The sequence below is a fragment of the Anser brachyrhynchus genome (assembly GCF_964034855.1).
Source record: "Anser brachyrhynchus genome assembly, chromosome: 15".
NCBI lineage: Eukaryota > Metazoa > Chordata > Aves > Anseriformes > Anatidae > Anser > Anser brachyrhynchus.
Window position 1 is genome coordinate 17,982,604 of NC_137733.1, and position 24,672 is coordinate 18,007,275.

Consider the following 24,672-nt stretch of genomic DNA (forward strand, 5'->3'; position numbering starts at 1 on the left):
GCATGGCCTGAAGTGACTCAGGACCAGCCTGAGACTGGCTGTGATAGGAGACGGTGGAGAGGCTGGGATACATCAGCTGAACAGACATGAGAAGGCTGATGCTCAGTTTGTGAAGCTGCAGGAGCCCAGCTTTGGGATGTACCTCTGATAAACGTTTTTGGGGAGGGTCTGTCTTGTGGGGTATCCAGAGGGATCCATGATCTCTGAGGAGGGTGGTGTGGAAGATATCTCAGAGGGAACATACTTTCCTGTAGGCTGAATGTACACCAGCCAGGATCCAGTGTAGTAAAGCGAGAAGAGAGTTCTGGGCACGTTCTTCATGGTGCAGATGAGGGTGATGGGTCTGAGGCTGAGCAGAGCTGTAGGTTTCTGTTCCAGATGGTCCGAGTGAGTTCACAGGCGCAGTCATTCCTGTTTCTGCTTACCAGCATATATCTGGTGATTTCCTAAGAGAAGACACAAGCCTCTGTGTGCTCCCCTCCGTGTGAGCGAGATGTACGTAGTCACAGCTCTGTGAAGGTAAGCCCTTTTCCTCTGGCACGAGCCAAAGCAATGTCCTCCTACTACAGCCTTCATGGAGAAGGTGTTGAGGCTTAATGCATGTTGGGGGAAAATAAGAGGCTGAGCCCAGTGTTGGTGGCTGTAAAGAAACAATCAGCAAAGGCAAAAGGGAGCCAGGAGGGCAGGGTGCTGGGGTCTGTGTGGGTGGCACTCAGCATTCCCCAGCCTAAAAGCAATGTACTCCTCCTCTGTGCAGCATCCTGTGTCAGCTCACAGGCCACCAGCTGGGGCTTCGTTGTTTTTAAACCTGCTGCTTTGCTGACTAACACCTCCGCATTCTGCCTGGCTCATTCATATTTTACCCTATTTCCTGAGCTTTGAGGTGGTTTCTTCTATTGCTTTCCCTTCCAGTAGAACACTGTTACTCAGGCTTCAGCTGTTCTCCTGTCATTTTTGACTCATTGCTTATGGTAATTCATGATTATCTCCCTCCTAAATGTCACCAGCCAGTAAAGGTGTCTTTGCCTCTAGAATTATAATACCTGGTCTTTATCTTTGAGGATACTTTGGATATTGTTTTAATTCCACTGTGACAAGAATAAAATACAAAGGTAGTACTGATTGTGCAGATATTTTCCCCACGTCATGAACTTGATAACTGGAAGTATCACTAACTCTGTCTTCTAGAGAAAGGAATTGTTAGCTCTAATTGTTATTTCCTTCGTATTTTTTGTTTCTGATAAATACATATAGATGTTGTCCTTCTTCCCGTCATGGTAAAACGATTCTGTCTCATCAATAACTCTACCATAATCTAGCACAGCCTTCCATGGTATGCCCTTTATACTTGCTGCTTGTTGGATATGGCTACTGCAGGCTGTGCTGAGGTTACAGCTGAGTGGAAGTAGTTGCCTTGTATCTTGAATCAACATAAATCCATGGCAACTGACAATCTTCAGGTCTAAGTGCTTTACTTGGGGAGCTGGATTCAGCTGCTCTGAAGTACCATGGAACCTCAGGCATCTCCTGAGGTGCAGGGCAGACAGTGCAAAGTACCTCTAGAGCGGTATGTTCTTGGAGATGATCACTGCACAGTGAGACCGCTGACTTGCTTCATTCAGGTGATAACAGGTTATCAGGACTTCTGGAGATGCTGCATTTATATCCTACATCATTCCAGGTTGGATAGAGCAGGTACAGCCACTGAGAGACCTGGTGGTTCACACTGTGCTGGGCTTCCCAGGACTGACGAGGTAAGCATCTCGCAAGGATCACAGAAGGGAAACTGCACAGATCTGAATTTTGGCAGTCACTGAGGGATAAACTTCCTTAAATTAAAATGAACTGTCTTAAACAATTTCCAGCTGCCACTGCTTCCCTCTCTCAGGTCTAACAACTTACCTTCAAACCTGCCTCTGCTTCTGTGCCCCTAGACACTAAACACCTCAATGCCCCTGGCTTGCCCCTGGTTTTGAGAGGGGAAACAGATGTCTTGGACCATTCAGGCCAGGGATGGTGTCTCTTGGCTACGCTTGCAAGGTAGCTGCTGTTAACTGGGCTGGTCAATGTGCCAGTTGTACATTGGTACAATATGCATGCAGAGGATCCTGTTTATGCATCACCTACAAGTATGGCACCAGGCCTGAGCTTCTAGAAAAGGTTTGTCCCAGCAGATGCTGCCTACGGGTTGTAGATGTTGTTACTGCTGGGAATAGTGTGGCATAGTACAGGGTCAAGTAGGCTGTGCAACTAAGTTAAATACTTTGCAGGCAGTCAGTAATACCTTTCTGTTATGAGGTGAGCAGGCCAGGACAGTGGTAAAGCTTTTGCTCCGTGGTTACGCAGGACTCTCCAAGTTATGCTAGCACTGTAATTTGTGCAGCAGGAGGAGGAAGGGACAGCATTATGTGATAGAGATTGTCCTGCAGGCCCAAACCATGCTACTTCTGAAACATGCAGTAATAAGCATTTGATATTACAGAGCTAATTTTCAGAACAGTAATACTGGTGGTACTCTTACAACCACACCTGCCTTATAAATTCATTTTTGCATCTAAACACTTGTATTTTTCCTCAAACTTATTAAAATGAAAAAATCATGCATTGCTTTAATATTTTCCTTATAACTGATTAGGCTGCAATTATTCTGTATTATTCTTCTCCTGGGAATATCCCCTGATATAAAGACGTCTCTCCTTGTTCCTCCCTGTATATCAACATAGAAATCCAAGAGCTGCTCACTTGTACCGTTATTAACAGTTTCCTCATGGCTGTATATTCATTGCTCTAGACTGGGATTGGCAGCCATTTGAGGATGGGGTTCTCCTTTTCAAGAAGATGTCATATATGGTGGTAGCAGTAAGCTCCTGATTATTTTTTTCAAATACCTTATCAGTACATAAGAGACAGCTACTACTACTGAATGTGGACCTGGGACCTTCTGTCATTAGCATCTGACAATCTCATACTCTCTATGGTTTGTGATTGCTGCCTCCTGGTCTACATGAGGGATGGGGTTTATTTTGTTTCTAACCTACCATAAGATTGTTTTGTACGTAGACCAACCAGCCATGACTCTTCTGTATCTTCAGTTTCCCGTTATGGTTAGCTGAGCCTTGGGTTCTGGGTGTGAGCTGGCCCCTGCTGGCAGAGCATCTGCTGCTATGCTATACCAAGTCTTTGCATCTCCTGCTGCTGCATGGTGGGTACATGTTTTTTAGCTCAGCAGGTCTTGGAACACACAGCACAGGCACCCTGCACCCAGCTACTTTGTGCCCACTTCACTGCTGCCGTCTCCCTGGATTGTTCCAGCTACTTGATCCTTACCCTCCTGCCACCTGACTATGCTGTGTGCGCCAAGTCCTGTTCATAGTGCTGCTCCAATTCCTTTCCCCCTTGCCCAGGGGCACAAGCAGTATGCATTGTCTCCTTTAGCCCCACTTGATGTGCTGAGAAGAATAGACCATCTTCCCTCAGTGGTAGCCTTGCAATCTGCAGACCTCCAGCCCAGCTACGAGCTGCAGGCATGGAGTTAGGGCGGGGGGAGAACCCACCACCTGTGCAGGAGCCAGACCACCTCCCTGCCTGTGGTGTGAGGGTTGGTGCTGTCACCCTGGTCTCAGGGGCCATTTTAGAGACAGGTGGTAGCAGACCAAAGAGGTACTTGGGTGCCTTGGTTGTGGTACATACTGTACTATTTAGTCAGGTTTAACCATCTAATGCCTTGACACTGATACCTCACCACTGCAAGCCACTAATTCTATCAGGCCCATTAGTGACCTTTGAGATCTAAGGCTTGTGAGTTTGTTTTATCTACTCTCCCACCTTTTTCTCACATAAGAGTAAGAGAGCAGAGCAATACAGTCATAAATGGTGTGTGGGTGTTTGGACCTGAATTCATTGCCTCCTCTGTGCTCACCACATCCTTCTATCGGCACAGTAATACTGATACAGTGCTGACGTCAACTGCCATCTATCACTGTATATTCCAATACACTACAGCTCCCGGCTGCACACAAGTAGGCTTTACTCTGACTCAGTGCTGATGAAAGACACCTGCTTTCCAGCTCCCGCGCATGCAGTGTCTGCATTCACAGTAGTGATTTAGCCAGGCCAGCCGTGAAGATGTTGAAGGGCTGAAATGGACAGCTGAAAGGACGGGGCAAGGTAATGTCCATGTTCCCACCAAGTTTCCCTGCTGCCAGTTTGTTACTGCTTGATGTCTGTGACTTCACTGTAAATCTTTTCTATCGCTGACGTGGCCCTGTGTCCCTGTTGCTTTAGCTTTGTGATTAGGTGGCAGTGTATGTTGAGAATGAAGTTTTCAAGAAGAAAGCTTGCTTTTGTGTGTAGCTGGTGGACTGAGAGACTTCTTCCACTCCTTTTACTTGGCTGTAACTGTGACATTTATTTTCTCGTGCTTGGAAATATCAAAATTATTATTATTTTTTTACTTCACATAAACTGGACTCTTAGGCTCTTTTTCCTGTGGAAATTTGACAAGTGCATATAGTTCCTGGACACATTTCAAATTGTGAGCTTAGACTGTATCCATGTTTGGCAGCTTGTAGTACCCTACTTCCAGATACTTAGCAAAATAATCTTAAATGAAAAAAGGAATCCAATCTTTCCTCTGCTGAAGAAGAGACAGCAAACTGTCTGTCTTGGCTTACAGGGAGGCCAAGACTGTGGTGCATGGCAGTCTCAAACCAGCAACATTGAGATTGGGCTTCAGCAGCTGGTCACAGCACTAAGGGGACACTATTTCACTCCGCGGTCCCAGAGCTGATGCTGGGTTACAGTCTGTGAAAGGGCATGAAGGCCTGAGGAGGAACAGCAGTAGCTCTGGGGACTCTGCATTCTCTTGGCCCATCTGAGCAGGGTGCTGGCTTCCTAGGCAGTGGGATCCCTGAATATTCTCAGTACAACAATGAATTTCTTGGCATTCTGCTGGTAGAAAGATGATTTTAAAAGGTAGTTGACAATTGCATAGCCCTGACTTTAGGACTGGTGATTTCTAGGTCTGTTCTAGACTCAGTGACCTGTTCATTTGGCACAGCTCTTCTATGAACGTGCTGCAAGAAACAGAGCTCTTGATGCTAAGAGGTCATGAGCAGACGCTGCATCAGCTGAGGAGGAGGCTGCCCATCTCCAAGGTGGTTGCTTTCATGATGCAGCCAGTCGTAGCATGGAGTTGGGTGAGCATGTTTCAGGTGGCATGATAACAGGGTGCCTTTCTCAAGGGAATGAGCCAAAGGAACTTAGAGAAGAGTTGTGGATAGATGCATGGGAGCATGGGTGTGGTTCAGCAGTGGGCTGTGCCTTAGTAATCAGGGACTGTGTCACTAGAAGTAGTGGTAACGACCATAATTACTGTACGGAGAATTGGGACTAGAGGGGTCAGGAAAAGATGTTTTCTCAAGGAAATGTACAGTGCAGAAAGAAGGGCTGGAGTGTGGGGAAAGAGCTTCTGTCCTGTTGCTTGCAGCAGGAAAGAGAGACTAGCAGGGTGCACGGGGCTCCGTGCTGAACCAGAGCAACCGTTTCATTTGGCAAAGGTGTTGGAAGGGAAGAAGTGGCAGCAGCAGCAGGACTGAGGTGCTGTCACCATGGCGTGTTTGTGGAGCCTCCTGAGTGAGCCCTGCTGATCTCATCTGTATGCTGTGGTGCCTTGAGAGCAAGTCTCAGTGCTCACATGGGTCTAAAGGGGCTTTTTGGTAGCTGCTAAATTTATTTTGCTTTCATTATTTGAGTAAATCTGGAAAATTTTTAAACACCACAAATATTCCCCAAGTAGGAGAGGCCTCACTGGCATTCTCTCTGCTGGGTGACTGGGTGTTTGCTGCTAGTAGTAGGGGAGGTGCAGGCACCCCAGGACCTGCACCAGGCCCTGACAGGAGCCCTGTGTATCGCTCTGGTAACTGCAGCTTGCTGCCCATTCTTCACCCCTTACCTTTTTCACAGTTGCTTCTCTGCAACCCAGTGGGTTTTGCAGGGCTCTAGGACTTGTTGCTTGCAAGCGTAGGTTGCAGCCAGCAGAGGGGCTCCTGTGGGTTCAGTCACTGACTCTTGCTGCTCTGTGGCAGGCTACGTGGACCCTCCCTTCTGTCTGTGCATCCTTGCAACTTGCTCCAATAGAATTATGTCCCAAAGCAGATTGCTTCTCCAAAGCCTTGTCCCTGTGTAGCCTAGCCCGTTTCAGAACACTGTGCTGAAACCTGTAGTGGGTACCAACAGACAACACTCTGTTACTCCGTAGAGAGTTCATTTTAACTTGTTCTGTGCATATCTATGTATTTCTATAAAAGTTAAATACTGTGAAAACAGCCTTAATACTATGTGGCTTGAGGGCCTGGTCTGGGAGCAGGGGCTGTGGGCTGAGCAGTCATTTGTATGTGGTGCTGTTTCCTCATGCTGTTATAAACATCTGGCTGTCCCCTTCTCTGAAGACTTTCCTATAGGTCCTTTTCACCAAAATGTATCAAGGCAGTCTTCCCCTGCAAAGAGTGTTGTACTTCATTCTCTTCTGTTTCACGTGGGAGACTGTTATTTTTGTTTTGTTTAGTCTGCCTTCATGGAGTCCCTTAACTAGATAGTCCATGCTTATTTAACCATGGGGGAGACAAATCAGTGAGTTCTCACAAACACTGCTCAGACCCACAATAACATTCAGACTCTTATTGGACTAGTTCACTGTAAAGATGTTTAAGCCACAGCAATATCACTTCTAGTTGCAAGCCATTTCTAGTTGCAGGAAGCTGATGAAGAAAAAATGGGTTAGCACTTAACCCAAGTGTCTTCCTGTTGCATGGATAGACTGAAGCTGCAGTCACTTTGCAGCTTTCTTAGAGCACATGATGCTGGCAAGGAGCAGAGACTTCACTGATCTGTTTTATGGCCAGTTGGCAGGACCCCACCCCCTAACTCTTAGTCCACGGGAGAAATGCATATAGGAAAGCTGAGATGCCGTGCCTAAATTAGGCACTTCACTTTTAGACATGTAAATGAAGGCTAGATTAATTCCACCTCAACCTCCAACACACATGAGCAGATGGCTGAGCTGAACTCTTCTTTTTTTGTGTGTGGCTTTTTTTTTTTTTGCTCTTTTCCAGGACATCCAGTCAGAACCAACATGAGGAACAAACTATGGCTCAAGAGTATTTCCTTCTTCCTTTTATTCCAGTACAGTAAGTTCCCAGATGTATTTTCCTAGCTGTACACCCACAAGCCTTACCTTTTTGGCTGTTAATGTAGGCTCTGCAGAGACACACGGACATGATAGTGCCATGGGACAACAAGCACAAGACAGAGTGCTAGTGGAGAGGGTTCTGTGGGACAAGGAATTACGGGAAAGTCTTCATGGGGGCAGTGGAGGACGGATGGGAGAGGTTGCACAGCCGGGCAGAGCTCAGCCAAACTGCATCCCACTCCAGGGAGCAGCATCAATGAGGAAAACTGCGGAGGTAGTGCCTGCCTTGCACTGAAATGTCTTCTGGTGAGATGGGCTTTGGGTCCCTCCCTAGAACATTTGCCACAGGGAAGGTTCTGGTGGCTGAGAGCTGGGTATCCGTGGGACACATGCCCACTGTTGGCAGGCCAGTCAGAACAGTGGCGTGAACCTCTCCTGCTCTGAACTCCTTTGCTCGGGACTGTGCTGTACAAATGGCCACTGCCTCTTTCTTGATGATTTTTACCCACCATCCAAACTTCAGATTGACTCAGAGCTGACTTTCTGAACATGTCAGCTGGACAGAAAAAGGCAGTGACAAGAGTGTGCCTGCAGGGAACAGGTGCAAGTTTAACATTTCACATGCTGCTTCTAGACAGAGCCTTGGACCTGCTCCAAACTTGAATTAGCAGAAAAGATGAATTCAGATGTATCTTTTGCCATACAGGGCCACTGTGATGTCTAGTCTGTATTTTGTGTAATACAGGCCAGGGAATTACCCTGTATAATCTCATTTTGGACCAGACTAGATCTTACCGTTAAAAGTAAAATCCTTTGTTCTTTGTTTCTGAAGCTGCCAAGAATGGAATTCATCCTAGATTTGACTGGGTTATTCTAACATGTAATTATTCCCTTACCAGTAAAAAGTTCACCTCTTCTAAATTTTGTTAGCCAATTCTTGCATAAAGAGAGATGCTTGCAGCTTCCAGCTGCCTAGGAATAGTAGACCCTTAATTAATATCATAATAGCATAGAAGAAGGCTAATTAGCGATACTTATCTTATTAATACTTGCTGCCCTCTCTGAAGGAAAGCAGAGGTATTAGCCCCCTTTTTTTATAGAAGAGTAAAGTTAGGCTAAGGAAGAAAAAGTGTCTTGTTCTCGACTGGAATAAGAAGTGTCTGTACCAGGGGCCTCAGGAAGCCTGTTGAGGGCTCAAAATGAAAAGTTAAAATTGAAATGAAACAAAATGAAGTTAATGAAAATTTCAGGACAAAATTCTGAAGTCAGAGTGAAATGAAAAAGTCAAAATGAAACAAAATAACAACCACATAATTTGAATCACATACAGTTTAATAAAACACGTGTACACACTTGGAGCCAGAGTCTGTTGCAAACATCCCCAAACTTCTGTCACCATCCTACCTCTTCAGGGATCTCGTACACAAAATTTGAGTGCTGCTCAGAACTCATTTAGGGAAAGCACTGTGTGCCCTGGTGCCGTATGACTTGCAAGAAATTTTATGGTGAGCAAAGTTGGGGGAAAAGTTGGGCTTTGTTTTCCTTTTAATTTACCCTGGCCTGGAATTAGGCTGCACCCTATACTGGACATACCTGTTGTGCATTGTTACTGTAAATGCAAAGACAACTTGTTTGTGAGGATTGTTATTTGATCTGGGTGGTGGAGCAGATGTTTCTGGTCCACAGAACACAGCCACGTCTTTTCTCTTTTAATTTAAAACTACTACCCCTACGCTCCTGTTAGAGAGTCCCTCCCCATCTTTCTTATAAGCTCCCTTTTGTAAGGCTGCAGCAAGGTCTCCCCAGAGTGCAGCTTCTCTAACTAAGCAAGCAGCAGAATGGCAAAGGGAGGAAAACTAACAAAAATATTGGCATCAGAGGATTTGGGTGTCTGATGGCTGTGAACTAGTGTATTCCCATCAGGCCAGAGACAGCCTTGAGAATAAGCAAGGACACATGCATGATTTGATGTAACTACCTTGATACCTTCCCCTAGACAATGACAATTTTACTCCCATCAAAAAGGGGTGATATTGTACATGCAAGAGATCAGTTGTAGTAGACATGGTTTGCACTACCATGATATACTACATCTCCTACAGGTCTCTCCTCATAGTTATTCCTAGGGTAACAGGAGAGGCTTTTGTCAGCCCATGATGCTGTCAAGAAAGGGCTCACCAATGCAGACGTTTCTCACTGTACTGTGGTCTTCCCTGCCTTGAAATTCAGGGAGATAGACTATGTCATGCATAGAAGAATAGTTCTTTTGTACAGCACGTCTCAGGTGCTGATATGTGAGAAGAGCTTCTGCAGAATAATTAAAAGCATAAATGCTGTTTTGTGACCACTTACAAACAAGATAATTTTCTTAATGACCATAGTGTTACTTCTACAATTGCCCCTCACATTCTCTTTAGCAGTCTGTTTCAGTTTAAGTGATTGATAAATTGTGCCGATGTAGTATCAGAATGATTTATAGAAATTATAATAACTAGAAAGCTGCAATATCTTTTTGCCAAAATTCCATGAAAAGCTTATTCCAAGTTTATGGAGCTGGACATGAAAAGCATTGATGCTGCAGATATCAAGCTGTAGAAAACTGTAAACAGAGAGAATGGTAATGAAATAACTACTAAAATAGCACTTTTAAAATGTGCAAAGTACAATGAATGCTAGATTAGCAAAGGGCAGTTCTAAAAATTTAGGAAGTTATGTCATTAAAATGCTTGAATATGCTATTATTTCTGGATGGGACACCTTGTCTTTTTTATGTGCTACATAAGCTAGGCCTCTTGCAGAAATAATATGCAACTCTGGTGCAGTGACTGTGTAAGAGGAGACAGAGATACGTTTGAAAATTCAGCCACCGTTTGGGCATTTTCTGGTATTTCTGCATGTAATTTGCTGCAACAGCATTTAAAAAGAATTTTCTTTAACAATTACCTGGCTGTCAATGACTCACCTTCCTGCAGAGATGGAACACATCTGTACTCCATGACTGGAGATTTTCTGGGGTCTGGTGCAGAGTGGTCTGTTCTCTTCTGATGCAGTAGGAGCCCTACGGGCTGTGTATGTTGATAAAAATTCTGGTTGTTTCAGCATGGAAGCTGATATTGTTTTTTATTTCAAACCTACAGCTATGTGTTGTGAAAACCTCACTTGTTTTGTGGACTATGTACAGACCCTGTCCTGTATCCTGAGAAATGACCTGAGTGCCAGTTCATATAACCTTACTGCAACATGGTATGTCTTAGTAGGATGAGGCAGCAGGAACTTCTAACACCGCTATAGTGCAGTGATGTCCTTCTGCTGTCTTCCTTAGGTAGAGTTCTCCTTCCTCCTGCCATGCTGATGTTCAGTTTGTACTTCATACTCTAGTTGTCATCTGGCTTCTACACTAGCAAAGAATTCCTGGTTCCTGCAGCCACTGACTGCGCTGCTTGTTACTGATTGCTACACTGACTCTGGCTTCCTTGGCATTGTTTCCTCTCCTGTGCTGGGAATACGCTGCCCATTACTGCTTACAATGAGCTTCCACTTTTACGTGCTGACAAGGGATCATGCAACTTGTCCAAGCTTTGTATAGCTGCTGTTCTGCCCCAGCCAGGAGGTGGGTGCAGTCCTGGGCTGTGCAGTCCTAATGGTCAGCTTTTCTTTAAAGCTTTTCTTTCCACAAACACTTCAACATAATTTTTCTGTTTCTCTCAGAAAGCTGCTGAGCTGAGCAAATAGAAAGGGGAAAAAAAAAAAGTCAATGTTCAAAGATCAATTTTTATTTGAACATGTTGCCTTTTTTTTTTTCCTTATGAATTTCTCGTTTTTTTCAGCAACAGATTAGTCCAACTACATCACGTAATAGATGTGGACTACTTCCTTTGTTTTGTTTTGGTGTTTCAGGGTTCCTGAGGACAATCCAGAAAACACTGTGGCTGCCTGCAGTCTCCTGCAATTGTCCACGAACACCAGCCACACACAGTATATGTGCACTGTGGACATGACTGAACTCCTGGCAGATGTCAAAGTCCAGGTGGATGTTACAGAGACAGCTGATAGGCGAAATGTGATTTCCAAAGGCTTTTATATGGTACAGAACAGTAAGTACAAAAATGGTGGGCTTGATACATATTTCGTGAGTCTATGTCCATCTGCCAGGGCAGTCTGGGCACAGAGTGAGCATGTCTGCCAAGGGTGGTGAACTGTGTTCAGTGTGCACTCCTATACACAGGACTCTGTGATTTTACTGCTGTCATTGTAAACTAAAGAACATTTTATGTTGGAGGCTAACCTTAGAGCTGGCCTGACTGTGCAAGTGACCATGACTACATGGAGACCTCCTATGTGATGAGTAGAACAAGGTGCTCTACTTCCCTCATCTCCCAGGGGTTATCAGCCCTTGTGATATTTCCTCCTGCTCCTTAGCTGATGAGGAAGTTCAGAAACAAGCAGCAGAGTCAGGAACAAGAAATGTTCAGAGCTGCTGAGGTGTGAGGCTCTGTGCACTGCTCAGGACTGCTCACTCTGAGAGGATGGCCCACCACCACTGGGGCAGTTATGGTCCCTGCTCGCTCTGCCTTTCTGATACCATGCTGGGCCATCTTTTGTGTCTTCAGTAATGTAGCGAAGATTAACACCATCCTGTCTTCACCCACAGTCAAACCACAGCCTCCTTTCAATCTGACTGCTGTGTTCGGAGAGGGTTATAATATTTCTTGGGAAACCATCTACCAGAATTCTTTCTACTTTTTGAACGAAGAGCTGGAATATCAGCTGCGTTATAAGAGAAGAACTGACACCTGGGAGGTAAGGGAAATGTCAGTTTACCATCAAGTAAGATGTGCCAGCAAAGAAGAGGCCAGCAGAAGCAGGACAGGAGCACTAGTGTGGAAGAAGGGTTCTAAGAGTTTTGAAAAGTTTCTCTTTGCTTGCCTGGACCAAAAACATGCAAAACTTAAAAAAAAAAAAAAAAAAAAAAAAAGTAAAAAAATATTTGAGAAGCAGAAGCTGCTTGAAAGGTACGAGATCCTGTGGGGAAGACTCGTAGGTCATTTGCTTCTTATTCTGTCCTTCATGGAAGGATCCCCCAAGGCCACATGCTACTGACCAGCCAGAACATGGCGCCACAGAAATGATATGAAAGCAGAGGGGATTCCTTTGCAGGGCTCCACACTGTGCAGCGGTGAGAGTAATATGGGAGTAGTCACTCCAGCCTTAACTATTTGGTGTTTAATTGTTCACAGAGTCAGAAGACTAAATCTGTTCATGAAGATAAACGGACACTGGTGATCCTGCCACAGGAACTTCAGGGGAACACTGAGTATGAGTTCCAAGTGAGAGCCAGACCCCGAGAAGACACTGGCTACAGTGGATTTTGGAGTGAATGGAGTTCCCCGCTGACACTGAAAACCAACCCTACTGGTAGATACTAGCTTTCCCTGCCCTTCCACTTGGTCCAACATCAGAGAATGCTTCTAGAAATCAAATCTAATTAATTAGAGCAAAAGCTAAATAGTCTATTAAAGGCAGGCATGTTTGGCTTGATTTACGGGTACATGAACCGTAAGTTTGGGCAGGTATGTGCTGTCTGTATTGATCTTACTGGGCTGCAAAGCCCACTTTACAGCTGTTGTGGTTTAATCCAGCAGGTATTTAGTTAAGCACCACCCAGCCATTCACTCATCCTTCACCCACCCCACCCTCAGTGGGATGGGGGAGAGAATTGGGGGGGGGGGGGGGGGGTGGTAAAAGCTTGTGGACTGAGATAAAGACAGTTTATTAGAACAGAAAAGAAAGAGAAATAATAATGATAATAGTAATAATATGCACAAAGTAAGTGATGCACATTGCAATTGTCCAGGCTGTCCCTGAGCAGCAGTCCCTCTCCCCACACCGCAAACAGCCATCCCATATAAATGTTCAGCATGACACCACATGGTATGGAATATCCCTTTGGCCAGTTCGGGTCAGACGTCCTGGCCCTGTCCTCTCCCAGTTCCTCATGCACCCCCAGCCTCCTCACTGTCAGGGTGGTATGAGAAGCTGAAAAGTTCTTGACTTACTGTAAGCATTGCTCTGCAACAATTAAAACAGCATGTTATCAACATTATTCTCATTCTAAATCCAAAACACAGTACCACACCAGCTACTAGAAGGAAAATTATACTAGCTGAAACCAGGACAACAGCATGGGAGGAGGGTTTGGCACGGCTGGCTGTAGGTTTGTTGCCAATGCAGGAGTGCAGCTTCTACATTCCTTCACAGTGTCAGACTTCCAGGGTCCTGCCTGCAGCTTTCAGAAATAGGAAAGATCTAGTGGAGGTACCTGCACTACTGGAGTTTCGTGTTGCCTTCAGCTGAGGGGAAAAAGAAGCCTGCTCTCAGGGCTAAGTTCCATATCTGGACTCCTACATTTGATGGTCATGCTAGGCATGGGTGTTTCATTCAGTAGCCATTACTCCCACTCTGCAGGGATCTGCCTTATGCACAGAGGTACACTGGTGTTTGCCATGGTGGAACAGGCTCTGAAACCAAAGACTTCGTTCAAACAGAGGGGAGGGCAGGATGACTGTGGTCAATGTCAGCAGTGCATGCTGTGCTTCCCTACTCAAGCTGATCCGCAGCTCAAATAGAAATACTAAATGGTACTGTGGCAGCAGGGTGATCACTTCATGGATTACCTGTGGAGGTGTCCCTAAATCAAGAGAAGTCAGAAACACCAGGAGTCTTAGGAACAGTGAGCTGTTCTGCCCCAGTCATGTTCATTGTCAGCTGCCCTCTGTCAGCTGCCCACCAGACTGATGGACAGTTCCTTTTGTTGGTGCAGTCTTCTCTGAGCACCTTCGTTCATACCTGACTGCATGTACAGGGGGCTGGGCCACAGGCCTCAGCATCCCTAAGGGAAAATCTGGGGTAGAAATTCAGGGTCTTCTCTCACCATCTGCTCCTTTATTGACCAGGGTCTATTTAAATGCAAGGTGAGTCTGAATGAACCCTGTCTCTTTCTCCAGCAGTGACACAGACAGCAGGCATGGGATGGATGCTGTTGTTTGTTGTTGTCCTGGTGATCACTGCCTCAATCGCAGCCTTTCTGGCCAAACATCAGAGGTAAGAGCCCTTAGGGAAGTGGAGTAAATTCCCTTATTCTATTCTGCCAAAGATGGGGCATTCACATGCATCCTTTTTTACACCTTGTACAGTCATGCACAGACACAGTTGTGGGCCTGTGAGGGCCAGCAAAGTAAGGTCTCCATCTGATGTACTGCTAAGAGTGCCTTGCTTTTCTCTGGGGGCCTTGCTGCCATTCAGCAGGCTGGGTGGAACAGGACACTGGTGCATGGGGATTAAGTAGAGGCCACCCATCCATCCTGGGCTGTTTTCCTGGTCCTGCCCATGCTCTGAAAATGCCCAGACAGGAGTAGCAGCCTGCCCTATTCCAAAGCTAATGCAATTCCCTCAGTGCAGGCACGGGGTCTCTCCCCTTTTTGGACGGCCATGTGCCCTTGCAGAGGGACAGTGTGCACCCTGCCACAGAGACGGTGCTGTGCTGGTGCAGCACCAGGGCTGGCACAGCCCATGCCTGCAGAACAAGCACATAAAGCAGAGTTCTGCCCTGTGGGTGCAGACCACTAGCCAACCCAGCCTGAGGAAAATGGCACCTTGAGCATGTGGTACTTTTCCAGAGAGGGGAAAAAATGGAGCGTGAGTATTTTTGTGCACAGGTCGTGGGGGCTGAGGCATCAGAGGCCTTGCTCACAAGAAAGGCCATTAGATGGCTCCAACAGCACAAGACATCCTTGAATCCCCATCCACTGATTTTAGTGATTTCAGCTGCTTGAATTGGCTCTGGAGATGCCTTGTTTTGGATCTGTAATGTGTGCTAAACCCCAAAGCCTTTCTCTTTTCTTTTCCAGCTTGTGGAAGAAGATGGCTTGCATCCCAGACCCAGCTCCCTTTTTCAAACCACTTTACCTGGTGCATAATGGAGATTTCAAGGTATAAATGGGCCACATAAGTGAGTGGAGCACATGACAAAGATAAACTAAAAGACCCAGTACTCTTTCCTGGGCAAGAGATTCTCGTTAGGGCAGTAAGGGGAGAAGGCTATCTCAAAGGAATGCCGCGTGGGTACAGATGAGGACCAGATCCCAACAGTGTAGGTTCTGTGCTGGGAAGATATTTATGCCAGGCCTGTGCTGCTCATCCCTGTAGGTACCGTCTTAGCAGGTGAGCTGAGCTCATATTTGAACTGTGAAGTCTGAGGTTGTGAAGGGAATGGACAAAGGGACACCAGGACAGTAACTGGGATTCTTCCAATACTCCAATCCCATGCTGCCATGAAGGGCATGGAGTAGACTTCACTGTAGAGCCAGATCTCCCAGTCCAGTCTCTGCAGTAACACAGGCTCAACATTAAGCTTTGTAGCTCTCTCTGGAGAGTCACTTATGCAGACAACAGGTATGTATAACATCCTGGAAAGGTGAGTAGAGCTCTGGGAGGCAAATAACTCGTGTGACAATACTGTATGTCCAGCTACCTCCCTATTAAGGAATAATCTTTGTGAAGTGAGCAACTTTACCTAGCCCTCACAAATTCTCTTCTCATTTAACAGCAGCTAAACTTGCTCATCTGACAAAGTGGCTTGCAAAGACCGCAGGGTTTGCTGGAGTTTTTGAGACACAAAAGTAAGAGAACATTGAGTATACATAGACGTTGTTTGTATTAAACTGAAGAGCAACCCACAATGCCATTATCAAACAGTAAAGATGCTGGCACATAAGTGCAGACATCAGTGCCTCTTTCTGAGCAAGTTCCTGTTGTTCCTGCTGATCAGCAGCACTGATAAGAGACACTTCAGTGTCTGCTTTTTGTTTCTGCTTTTTCTTGGGCACTGTGAGAGGGACACCAGCTGGGCCCTAATGATCTTCATGTACTTTCCCACTGTTGAATGGCTGATGTTTGCAATTGGGTTAAATGGCAAGTTTTGCATGGGCACCATTCAAGCTGAAGCCTGCAGTGATTGTGTTTCTTTTTCCTGCCTTCCTTTTTCAGCCCAGCTTTTCATATCTGTTTCCAAAGGGTACTTGCATCTACCTCTGAGGCCACTGGCACTGGTTGTTACCAGAGAAAGGAGCAAGTACCAGGTGGACCCAGTGTAGGAATTCCTAATAGCCAAGGGATAGTGCTCATAGTGGAATTGAGGCCACCCTTTGACACCAATAGCCATGCTCCTGTCAGAGAATCCTGTTGCTTCACCATGCTCAGCAGGAATGATGCCACTGCTACTTTCTAATTAGGTCATTCAGTGCTGCTAGGAGGGAATGAGCATCAGTTACAATATTGCTAAAGCTAAGTTGTTTCTGAGAAATTTAATAAATTTGCAGAATAAAGCAGCAGTCGCCCACACAGCCACAGCACAAGATGCAGAGGGTGTCAAGAGGATGTGGCAACCTCAATAATATGTGAACAGTCATCATAATCAGCTGGCAAAAAAACAACAACAATTGATCTAAGGCTTATTCAATTGCATCCTGCCTGCATTAAAGCAAGTGTTTAGGAAACTTCTGTGAATAATAATCAGCAAATGACAATAGGAAAGCTTTGCACAGAAGAGTCCTGGATTGCACAGGTAACAGTGAAAATGTTAGAGAAAAGTTAAGACAGAAAAAGAGAAGGGAAAGCAGAAGAACACTGTTCACTCTTGTGTGTACATGAGTTCTTGCATTCACATTGGGTGGGAATGTGCAAAGAATTGTCAAGAGAGCATAGTAAATATTCTGCTTGCTCAGTTCCGAGAGGGGGGTTTCCTGCTGTTTCTTTAAATAGCCGTTTGCACGTACAGCTTTAATAAGAAGCTCTTTGCAGCTTATGTTAAAAATAAATTAAAATAGACTTGGTGCTTCCTGCACATTGATTACTGTGGCAAAATCTCTCTCTCATGCAGCACTCCATGTCAGAAGCCTTCACAGCATTTGTGAAGCTCAGTGTTGTTACCTGTTTTATACACAGCAGAAAGTGGCACTCAGAAGAGCCGTCACTCAGATCAGCCATCAGAAAAGCATCAGATAGGTCTTGACTTTCAGTGCTGTGCCCAGCCTCTGAACTACACAGCCTTGCTAATAGGACTTACTAGCATTCGCTAGTGGCACACACCACAAGTTTATGGTGGTCTGAATGATTCAGTGACTTCTCTGAAAATACTCTGTTCTTAGCTCAGAGAAACCTAGAGGTGCCTTTACTCTCAGGTGAAACTGAATGCAAGAGGCTCATGATCTAAATATAACACATGGAACAAGGCAGAATGTAATGCTAATGGTGATACAGAAGGGCAAGATTCAATGTGTGACATTCCCCTGTCATTCAAATAAGTGTTATCTGCACCAGGCAGTGGCTACAGCTCTTTGAGGTCCACAGCCCCTGCCTACCCCTGCTTTCTTCGTGTCACTGTGAGAGAAAAGACTAGCCTGGGGCATGGCCACACAAAAAAGATCTGGTGAAGCTTTGCCCTGACTCTCTTCCCAGGGTACTGCAAAGTGACAGAGCAGGGCTATGTGTGTTGACTGCAGATACAGCGTGTAGAGGAAGAAACTAACTTTGCTTTAGGAGAGGCAGTTTCCTTGAGAAGAGATCCAGGGAGAACTGGTGGCTTGGGAGGGGTACATCTGGCTGATGAGCCAGGAATGCTGCTATAGGCAGTGGCATTCTTTGCAACATGGAGAAAACTGCAAAGCCATGCCAATTTCTCAGAGCTAATTATTTTCAATTATTTGAGCCAGTTCTCCTGCAGCTGCCTGTGCCTGGTAATAACAGCATCTCACGCCCTGCCATTTTGGAGCAGTCAGTGATTTTAGAGTTTGACTTTGCCTCTAAAAGCACAAGGTCTTTGGTAATTTCTGTGGAAACTCACAGCTGATGCTACTAACCTCTCTCCCTCTCTCTGTATTTGTTTTTATGCAGAAGTGGGTTGGTACATCCCATACGAAAATGACCCTTGATTTCTTTGAATGGGGAATAGTCCTTCCGGAAGTCCTAGAAGTTTACAGCATGTGTCCTTCCAACAGTACTTCACAAGAGGAGATGAGTGAGCTAAAAAGAGATCTGCCTTCTAAGCCTTATGTGTCCTGCCTGACTACCCCAAGTCAGGATAGCCAGTCCCTGCTGTCTAGTGTGAACAGTAGCAGTGGGACTCAGGACCGGTCATATGGACATTTGTCTATTGACACTGTGACTGTAGCTGACGAATTTACACCTTGTAACTGCCAATGCAATTGTAACCGTATGTACAGGGGACATGAGCATACCAGTGATGAAGACAGTGCTGGAGAAAATGGTTACCCCAAGGTTAACATTGATGATGAAGACACAAAACTATCCAGTGACTTCCATCTGTCTGACTTGAGCACACAGGACAAAATACTTGCCTCAGGCTCTGTGTCCACAGACCACCTGAGGACAAGCGCCCCAGCCCACCAGAAAGTTGAAAGGGCTTTGGAAGCAGGGATGGGAAGCATCCTAGAAGCCCTTTGCTTGCATCCTAATCAGTGGGATTTGGAAAATCCAGCTTTTCTACCTTCTCCTGATGGTGAAAGTGTTTCCTACAGTGAAGTCTCCGATGACTTTTTACCTCACAGTGCAAGGCCTGGTGACAGTTATCCTATCATCTGCCTAGATTTGGACACTATTGACAGTGGCTTTGCAGACTCGGACTGTGGGAGTCCAGTTGACTGTGAATTTGAGCAAAACAGTCAGACCAACAGTGGGTCCATTCCTCTTGAGCAGGAGGGAGAGGACTTTCCACGGAGCTATGTCAAGCAATGGGTCTCTCATCGCTCTGACAGCCATGTCAATGGGACACAGACTAACTAAGGACTTGATGTTCCTTTGCAGATTGTAGGGCCTTTTCTATACAGTGCCAGAAGCAAAATGTCAGCAAAATTCAGAAGAAAAAAACAAAGTTTACTTGGTGTAAGCTCTGCTGCATATAACTGAAAACTATTAGGCCCATAGAAATGTAATGCCTATTTCTGTTGCCACTTATCTTGTTAATGCTGCATCAAAAGTAACATAATTAATTTCTTATAAGCTTATAAATAGTACAAAACTTTAAAGTAATTTTCCCTGGCACGACTTGAGTTTAGATGTACATGAATCTTAGAAGTATAACCTATGGCAAGCATGTTTGTTATATTGACACTTCTTTACCCTTTCTTAACAACACAGGTGTTGTTACTTTTACTAACACAATCCCCTTTAAACTCAGCTGTAATAGTTCATATTAATTATGAATTATACCCATCGCTGTTCATGAGGTATAATCAAAACCAATTCTCATCATCAGAGAATGATGTGTCCAAGAGACCAATCATAACGCTGGTTTTAGAGGGACTTTGGCTTTGCAGGTAGAGTCTATAAATGAAGAGTCTTCAAAACATAATTCCAGATAAATTCTTTCTACAAAGGCTTCCTACTGAATCAGCATCTCTCCCAGCATTTTCCAAGCACACTAACTATAACACTGAACTATTAACTGTAGTTAACTATAACGGCTGTTAGAGCTATGCAATAATTTCAGGAATGTTGTCCCACCTGGATATGCCTGCAACTCCATCTTCTGCCTTGGACCTGGTCTGCTGCAGTTAACAGGTCAGTAGCACAAAGCTTAATCAATTTCTGCTGGATCATAAAGCCAACCATGAAACTGCTAGTTGCACTGCAACTGATTATTTCCCTCTTATGTCTCTGTATGTCTGTTTAGGATAACTGTCTTAAAAAGTTAATTCAGTACTGATATTGAATGTGAACAGATACATCTTATGCAGGTATAGTGCTACTAACCCAAGTACTGCTTGGCTGCAGAAGATCTTACACTGAGAGAGCCTGTGTGATTAACAATGTATGTTTCCAGTACAGTAATAATCTGTTCTTGTTGTGATACCAATAAACTCTATTCTCTCTCCCCAAGCTTTTTCTGAAGACTTTTGGCAACCCCACAGCTCCCTGTGGTGGATTCGTGTGGTGGGCAGCTGAACTCCACCACAGCACTCTCTCACTCCCCCTCCTCAAAGGAGGAGGGAAAGAAAATACTATGAAAAATGGCTCAAGGGTTGAGATAAGAAAAGGGAGACTGCACACCAACTACCGTCACAGGCAAAACAGACTCAGAGTAGGAAGATTTAATACAATTTGGGGATTGGACTAGATGATCTTTCAAGGTCCCTTCCAAGCCCTAACATTCTGTGTGATTCTGTGTAATTTATTTCCTATTACTAACAGACTAGAGTGGTGAAAAACTAAAAGCAAACAAAAACTACCCCTACCACCGCCCCCAGTCCATCCTCTTCTGCCTCCTCCCCCTGAGTGGCACAGGAGAACGGGGGTCACAATCAGTCTGTAACACTGTGTCATCCGCCACTCCTTCATGGTCACACTCTTCCCGTGCTCCAACATGGGCTCCCTCCCACAGGATGCTGTCTTTCCTGAACTGATTCTATGTGAGCTTCCCACAGGCAGCAGCTCTTCAAGAACTGCTCCAGTATGGGTCCATACCATGGGGTCCATCCGTCGGGGCAAAATGCTCCAACATGGGTCCTCCACAGGTGTCAGCTCCTGCCAGACCTCCTGATCCTGCATGGGCTTCTCTCCATGGGCTGCAGTGTGGAAATCTGCAGGGGGACAGCCTGCTCCAACATGGGCCTCGACACAGGGAAACTTATGCTCTGGAACCTGGAGCGCCTCCTCCCCTCCTTCTTCACTGTTGTCGGTGTCTGCGGGATTGTTTCTCACTCCTCTCTCCCAGCTGCTGTGGCACAGCCACTTCACTGTGTTTTTTTTTTTTCTTTTTTTCTTTTTTCTTTTTATTTTTTTTCCTTTCCTTTCTTAACTACACTCTCCTAGAGGTGCAACCACCATTGGTCATTGGCTTACCTTTATCCAGCAGTGGGTCCCTTTTGGAGCCAGCTGGAACTGCTTCTTCTCTAAGTTGGGCAGCTTTTGGACTCCTCACAGAAGCCATCCTTACTGGCCTCCTGCAATCAAAACCTTGCCACATAAGCCCAACACACTGTCTTAACAAGAGGGAGCACTGTAATGAAAGGAAGCTGTTTCCTTCACAATTGAGTGCTAAGAGAGTTTTTCTATGCATCCTCCATTTGATTGTTTACGACAGCCATTGTGCCACCCATGCTGCCTTTTGAACCTACGGGGATTAGCTTTGCCCATGTTGTTTTTACTTCCTCAATGTACCTTTTAGCTCTGGGCTTCCTGGGCACAGACCCAAGATATCAGTGGGTTTGGTTTCTTCCCTCCTTTTTTTCAGTTTTTTTATTTTTGCTGTCTTCTGCCACAGGAGGCATTATCTTTGCATGCTTATGCATTCTCCCTGCTGTGCTGCAAGTACCCTGCATGCCCTCCACGAGGCAGCAGAAGAGCGAGCGAACTCCACTTCCTTGTCGAGCTGTCTGCCCAGCAGTGTCCTGTAAAGTCTGCATGCACCGTCTGTGCAAAGACATACTGAGCAGAAGCATCGCTACTGGTCTGTAACAAGTATTCTGCAGCTTCATCAACAACAGGTAGTTGCACTTCAGAAACAACGTGGTGGTAACTGGCCCAGGATGTTTACTGGATGGGAAACTTGCCTATCTTTCTGGGCCCTTTTACACCTCAGTTCTGCACACCCCATGCCTTTGATAGGATCATTGACCCCAGAATTGCCAAAGTATGTGTTTCTGTCATTGCTACATAGTCCGTAGCGGCACATCTGGTAGAAGTCACTGTTTTGCAGCTATGTTAGACTGGAAGTTGCCTCTGGTCATCCTAGGAGGCAGACTTCATAGGCAGAGAGGAGAACTTCCATGATATGTGGCACAAGGATGTGAAAATAAGGGAGGCAGGATGTAACAGTTAAGCTTTTGGCCAAAGATTTGTTGACACTGTGGATGTAGACATTTTTGAAGTGGTGGTGCTGTGTTTTCTTTTTTTTTTTTTTTATTTTTTTGTGTGTTTGTTTGTTTTCTTTTTGCTGTGGCTCCTGGCAGCAAACTTTGCAAATGTCCTGACCTAACAAATGTCCCTGACCTAACAATATCTAATTTGGAAAAAACATGTTCCCTGTGGAATGCTAGGGCCATTGGTCATGTTGCAAAGCCCATGTTTTGCTGGTTTTTGGGAGGCTTCCCCTGCTCTCGAACAAGCTGTCTGTAAAAAGTTTCACTCCACCCTTCCGTGACCTCAGTAACCCGCAGTGGCAGATTCCTGAACAGCAGTGTAAAGCACAGGAAAGAGTTATGATAATAGTGTGGTAAAGGCATTTGATGTTTCAATGTTTAGCCAAGCAGGCCTCCCTAAAAGAACAGAGATTACAATAGGCTGCATAAGCTGTCCATTCCAGGGGAATCTGCCTAGTGACTACTGCCATGCTCAAGTAATCAGGTAATCTAAGTTTAGCATACCTTGCAGAGGCGAGTGCAACCATGTGATGAGATTGTAAAAGGTGACAGCAGCACCACCCATGTAGACAAAGTATTTTTATTACTCTGGTCTGCTGTGCTCTGTGTGGTATTCACAATGGTCAGGGACATGAAAGTGTCCATGTTTATACGAGTCTAACTAAGACTATCTCAGGCTCAAAAATGTGCATTGTTGTACAGGCCAAGAAATGCAGCACAGACAGACCAACTACTGCATGCCCCATTAGCTTCCACTGGAATATGATGCTTGTCCTGTTTACTACTTCTGCCTCTACGGTGATCCAGGATCAGAGGAGATAGCAAAATATGCATGCATTTGACACTGGGCCAGCAGCAGACAAACAGTGGCAATCCTATCCAAATGGATATCCAAATCCTATCCACTTGGGGTGGGAGGGAAAAACTGCAGGTTAAATACAATGTAAAACAGATTAACTGGGGAGAAACAATGCTCACTGGTGAGAAACACTGAAGTTAGTCATGGGAGAGCCAGTAAATGAGTGCTTGAAAACATGAAAGAAGGGTCTGAGTAGCCTTTAGAGAACAGGAATTCAGTTAATGGTCTTTGGGCTGAGTATCACTTGAGGTAGGGGTAAAAAGCAACCTACAAGTAGCTGTGGTATTGTCAGAAATACTACTCTGTCTTTCGGAACACTGATATGAAAGGAAACTAGGAAGATAAGTTTATGCCTTGCTGTTTGAACCAAACTTCTGCTGAATGTTTGTACTGATTTTTTTGTCTGCTGTAGAGACAATGGGTCAAAGCTGTGGGTATCAGATGGCTGTAGCATCCTTATGGTGATATACAGCAGTAGGCAGGGAAGATGCAAGGATACAATTTGTCTCTAAGAGATTAAATGTTTTCTGTTGTAGCAGGCGATCTACAGGTTCTGGACAGTTCTGGTGCAGCAGGTGTTACTTGCTCTGAAGACTGCTTGCATTTTAAGGCGTTTCTGTTTCTGCTCCCATTTGTGATTGATGTAAAAATAAAAAATCTAAAATATGTTCATATGGGTACTCTTAGGGCTTCATGTGAGTTGGCAGGAGTCTTACTATGTGAAGAAAGCCTGAAAGCAGGTACTTGGAGAATCAACATTGCTCTACCTGCAGTAGAAACATCTCTCTCTGGTTCTACATTGCCCCTGTCCCTCTCTCTTAGCCCATAAAGCTAATGCTGAGAGACCGTTATTCAGTCAGTCCTTTGCTTGCATCTCTCTTTCCCTTCTCTGGAACCAGACCCACTTACGTGACTGACTTGGTGGATCCTAGCTCTAACACTACCACTGCAGCATTTCACCTGAATATGGAAAGATCTGTTCCCTATGCACTGTAGGATATGGACAGGGAAGCACTGCAGTGCTTGTTTGCCTCTGATGTTTCCCAAGTTGCCCCTTTAAGAACAGTGCAGGAAAAGGCTGTGGAGGAAGAAGAAGGTAGCTCAGGGATGCCTCAGGTGTTTGACTGTTTGCAAAGTTGGGCATCACTGTTTGCACAGTTGAGCAGAGGCCTTGGATGGAAGCAGTCTCACTTCACATTCAGACAGGACTAGCAAATGGCTTTAGGTCACTTACACATAGCTCTTTTGATGACTTTTTTTTTTTTTTTTTTTTAATTAAGTGTTCCAAGAAGGTACTTTCATATTCAGCAAATTATTTGGCCTTCTAAATGTTAACCCCTTAACAGAAATTCCTCAGTTTCTGCATCACTAATGAGTAATTGCAGATGCAGCTACTTTAACTCAATCTGATAATCTGAGCAGTTTTTCATTGGTTCTTGAGATTATCTTTAAAATCGGGCACAGTAAGCTCTGCTTTATTATGCCACTGCTGCTACTGCCTGATCATCAAACCACACAGCCTAAACTATCAAGGGACAGAAACAGTGTGAAAAGTGAAGTTTCCTTTGAGCTGGTAAGATGGTTTAACATATTTCTGTGCTATGCATGCCAATAAATAATGATAGGGTACGTCTACTAAGCTAAAAGTAAGATATGAAAAATAATTTGTTAGCCTAAATGAGGAACTG

General features: G+C 45.1%; 2 protein-coding genes across 10 annotated transcripts in view; both read left to right on the forward strand.

The window, feature by feature from the left end:
- IL21R (interleukin 21 receptor) lies at positions 1 to 21,499 on the forward strand. Of its 8 annotated transcripts, XM_080556135.1 has the most exons (10): positions 2 to 519; positions 1,682 to 1,754; positions 7,113 to 7,187; positions 10,327 to 10,432; positions 11,087 to 11,283; positions 11,841 to 11,989; positions 12,427 to 12,604; positions 14,194 to 14,290; positions 15,097 to 15,178; positions 18,140 to 21,499. In XM_080556135.1, the coding sequence occupies exons 3-10, from the start codon at positions 7,133 to 7,135 to the stop codon at positions 19,046 to 19,048; spliced, it is 1,773 nt and encodes a 590-aa protein (XP_080412261.1). In that variant the 5' UTR covers positions 2 to 519; positions 1,682 to 1,754; positions 7,113 to 7,132; the 3' UTR covers positions 19,049 to 21,499. The 8 variants fall into 8 exon arrangements, with proteins under 8 accessions (XP_080412265.1, XP_080412266.1, XP_080412261.1 ...); XM_080556139.1 differs by lacking the exon at positions 10,327 to 10,432 and having other exon boundaries at positions 1 to 519; XM_080556136.1 differs by lacking the exon at positions 1,682 to 1,754.
- Positions 19,686 to 24,672, forward strand: part of LOC308178099 (interleukin-9 receptor-like) — a 22,137-nt gene continuing 17,150 nt past the window's right edge. The window contains exons 1-2 of one of the 2 annotated variants that reach the window (XM_080556143.1): positions 19,686 to 19,825; positions 21,528 to 24,557. In XM_080556143.1, coding sequence (XP_080412269.1) covers positions 24,465 to 24,557 — 93 coding nt within the window. In that variant the 5' untranslated portion in view covers positions 19,686 to 19,825; positions 21,528 to 24,464. Of the gene's footprint in view, positions 19,826 to 21,527; positions 24,558 to 24,672 lie in introns of those variants that run through there. The other variant, XM_080556144.1, reaches the window with a different exon arrangement.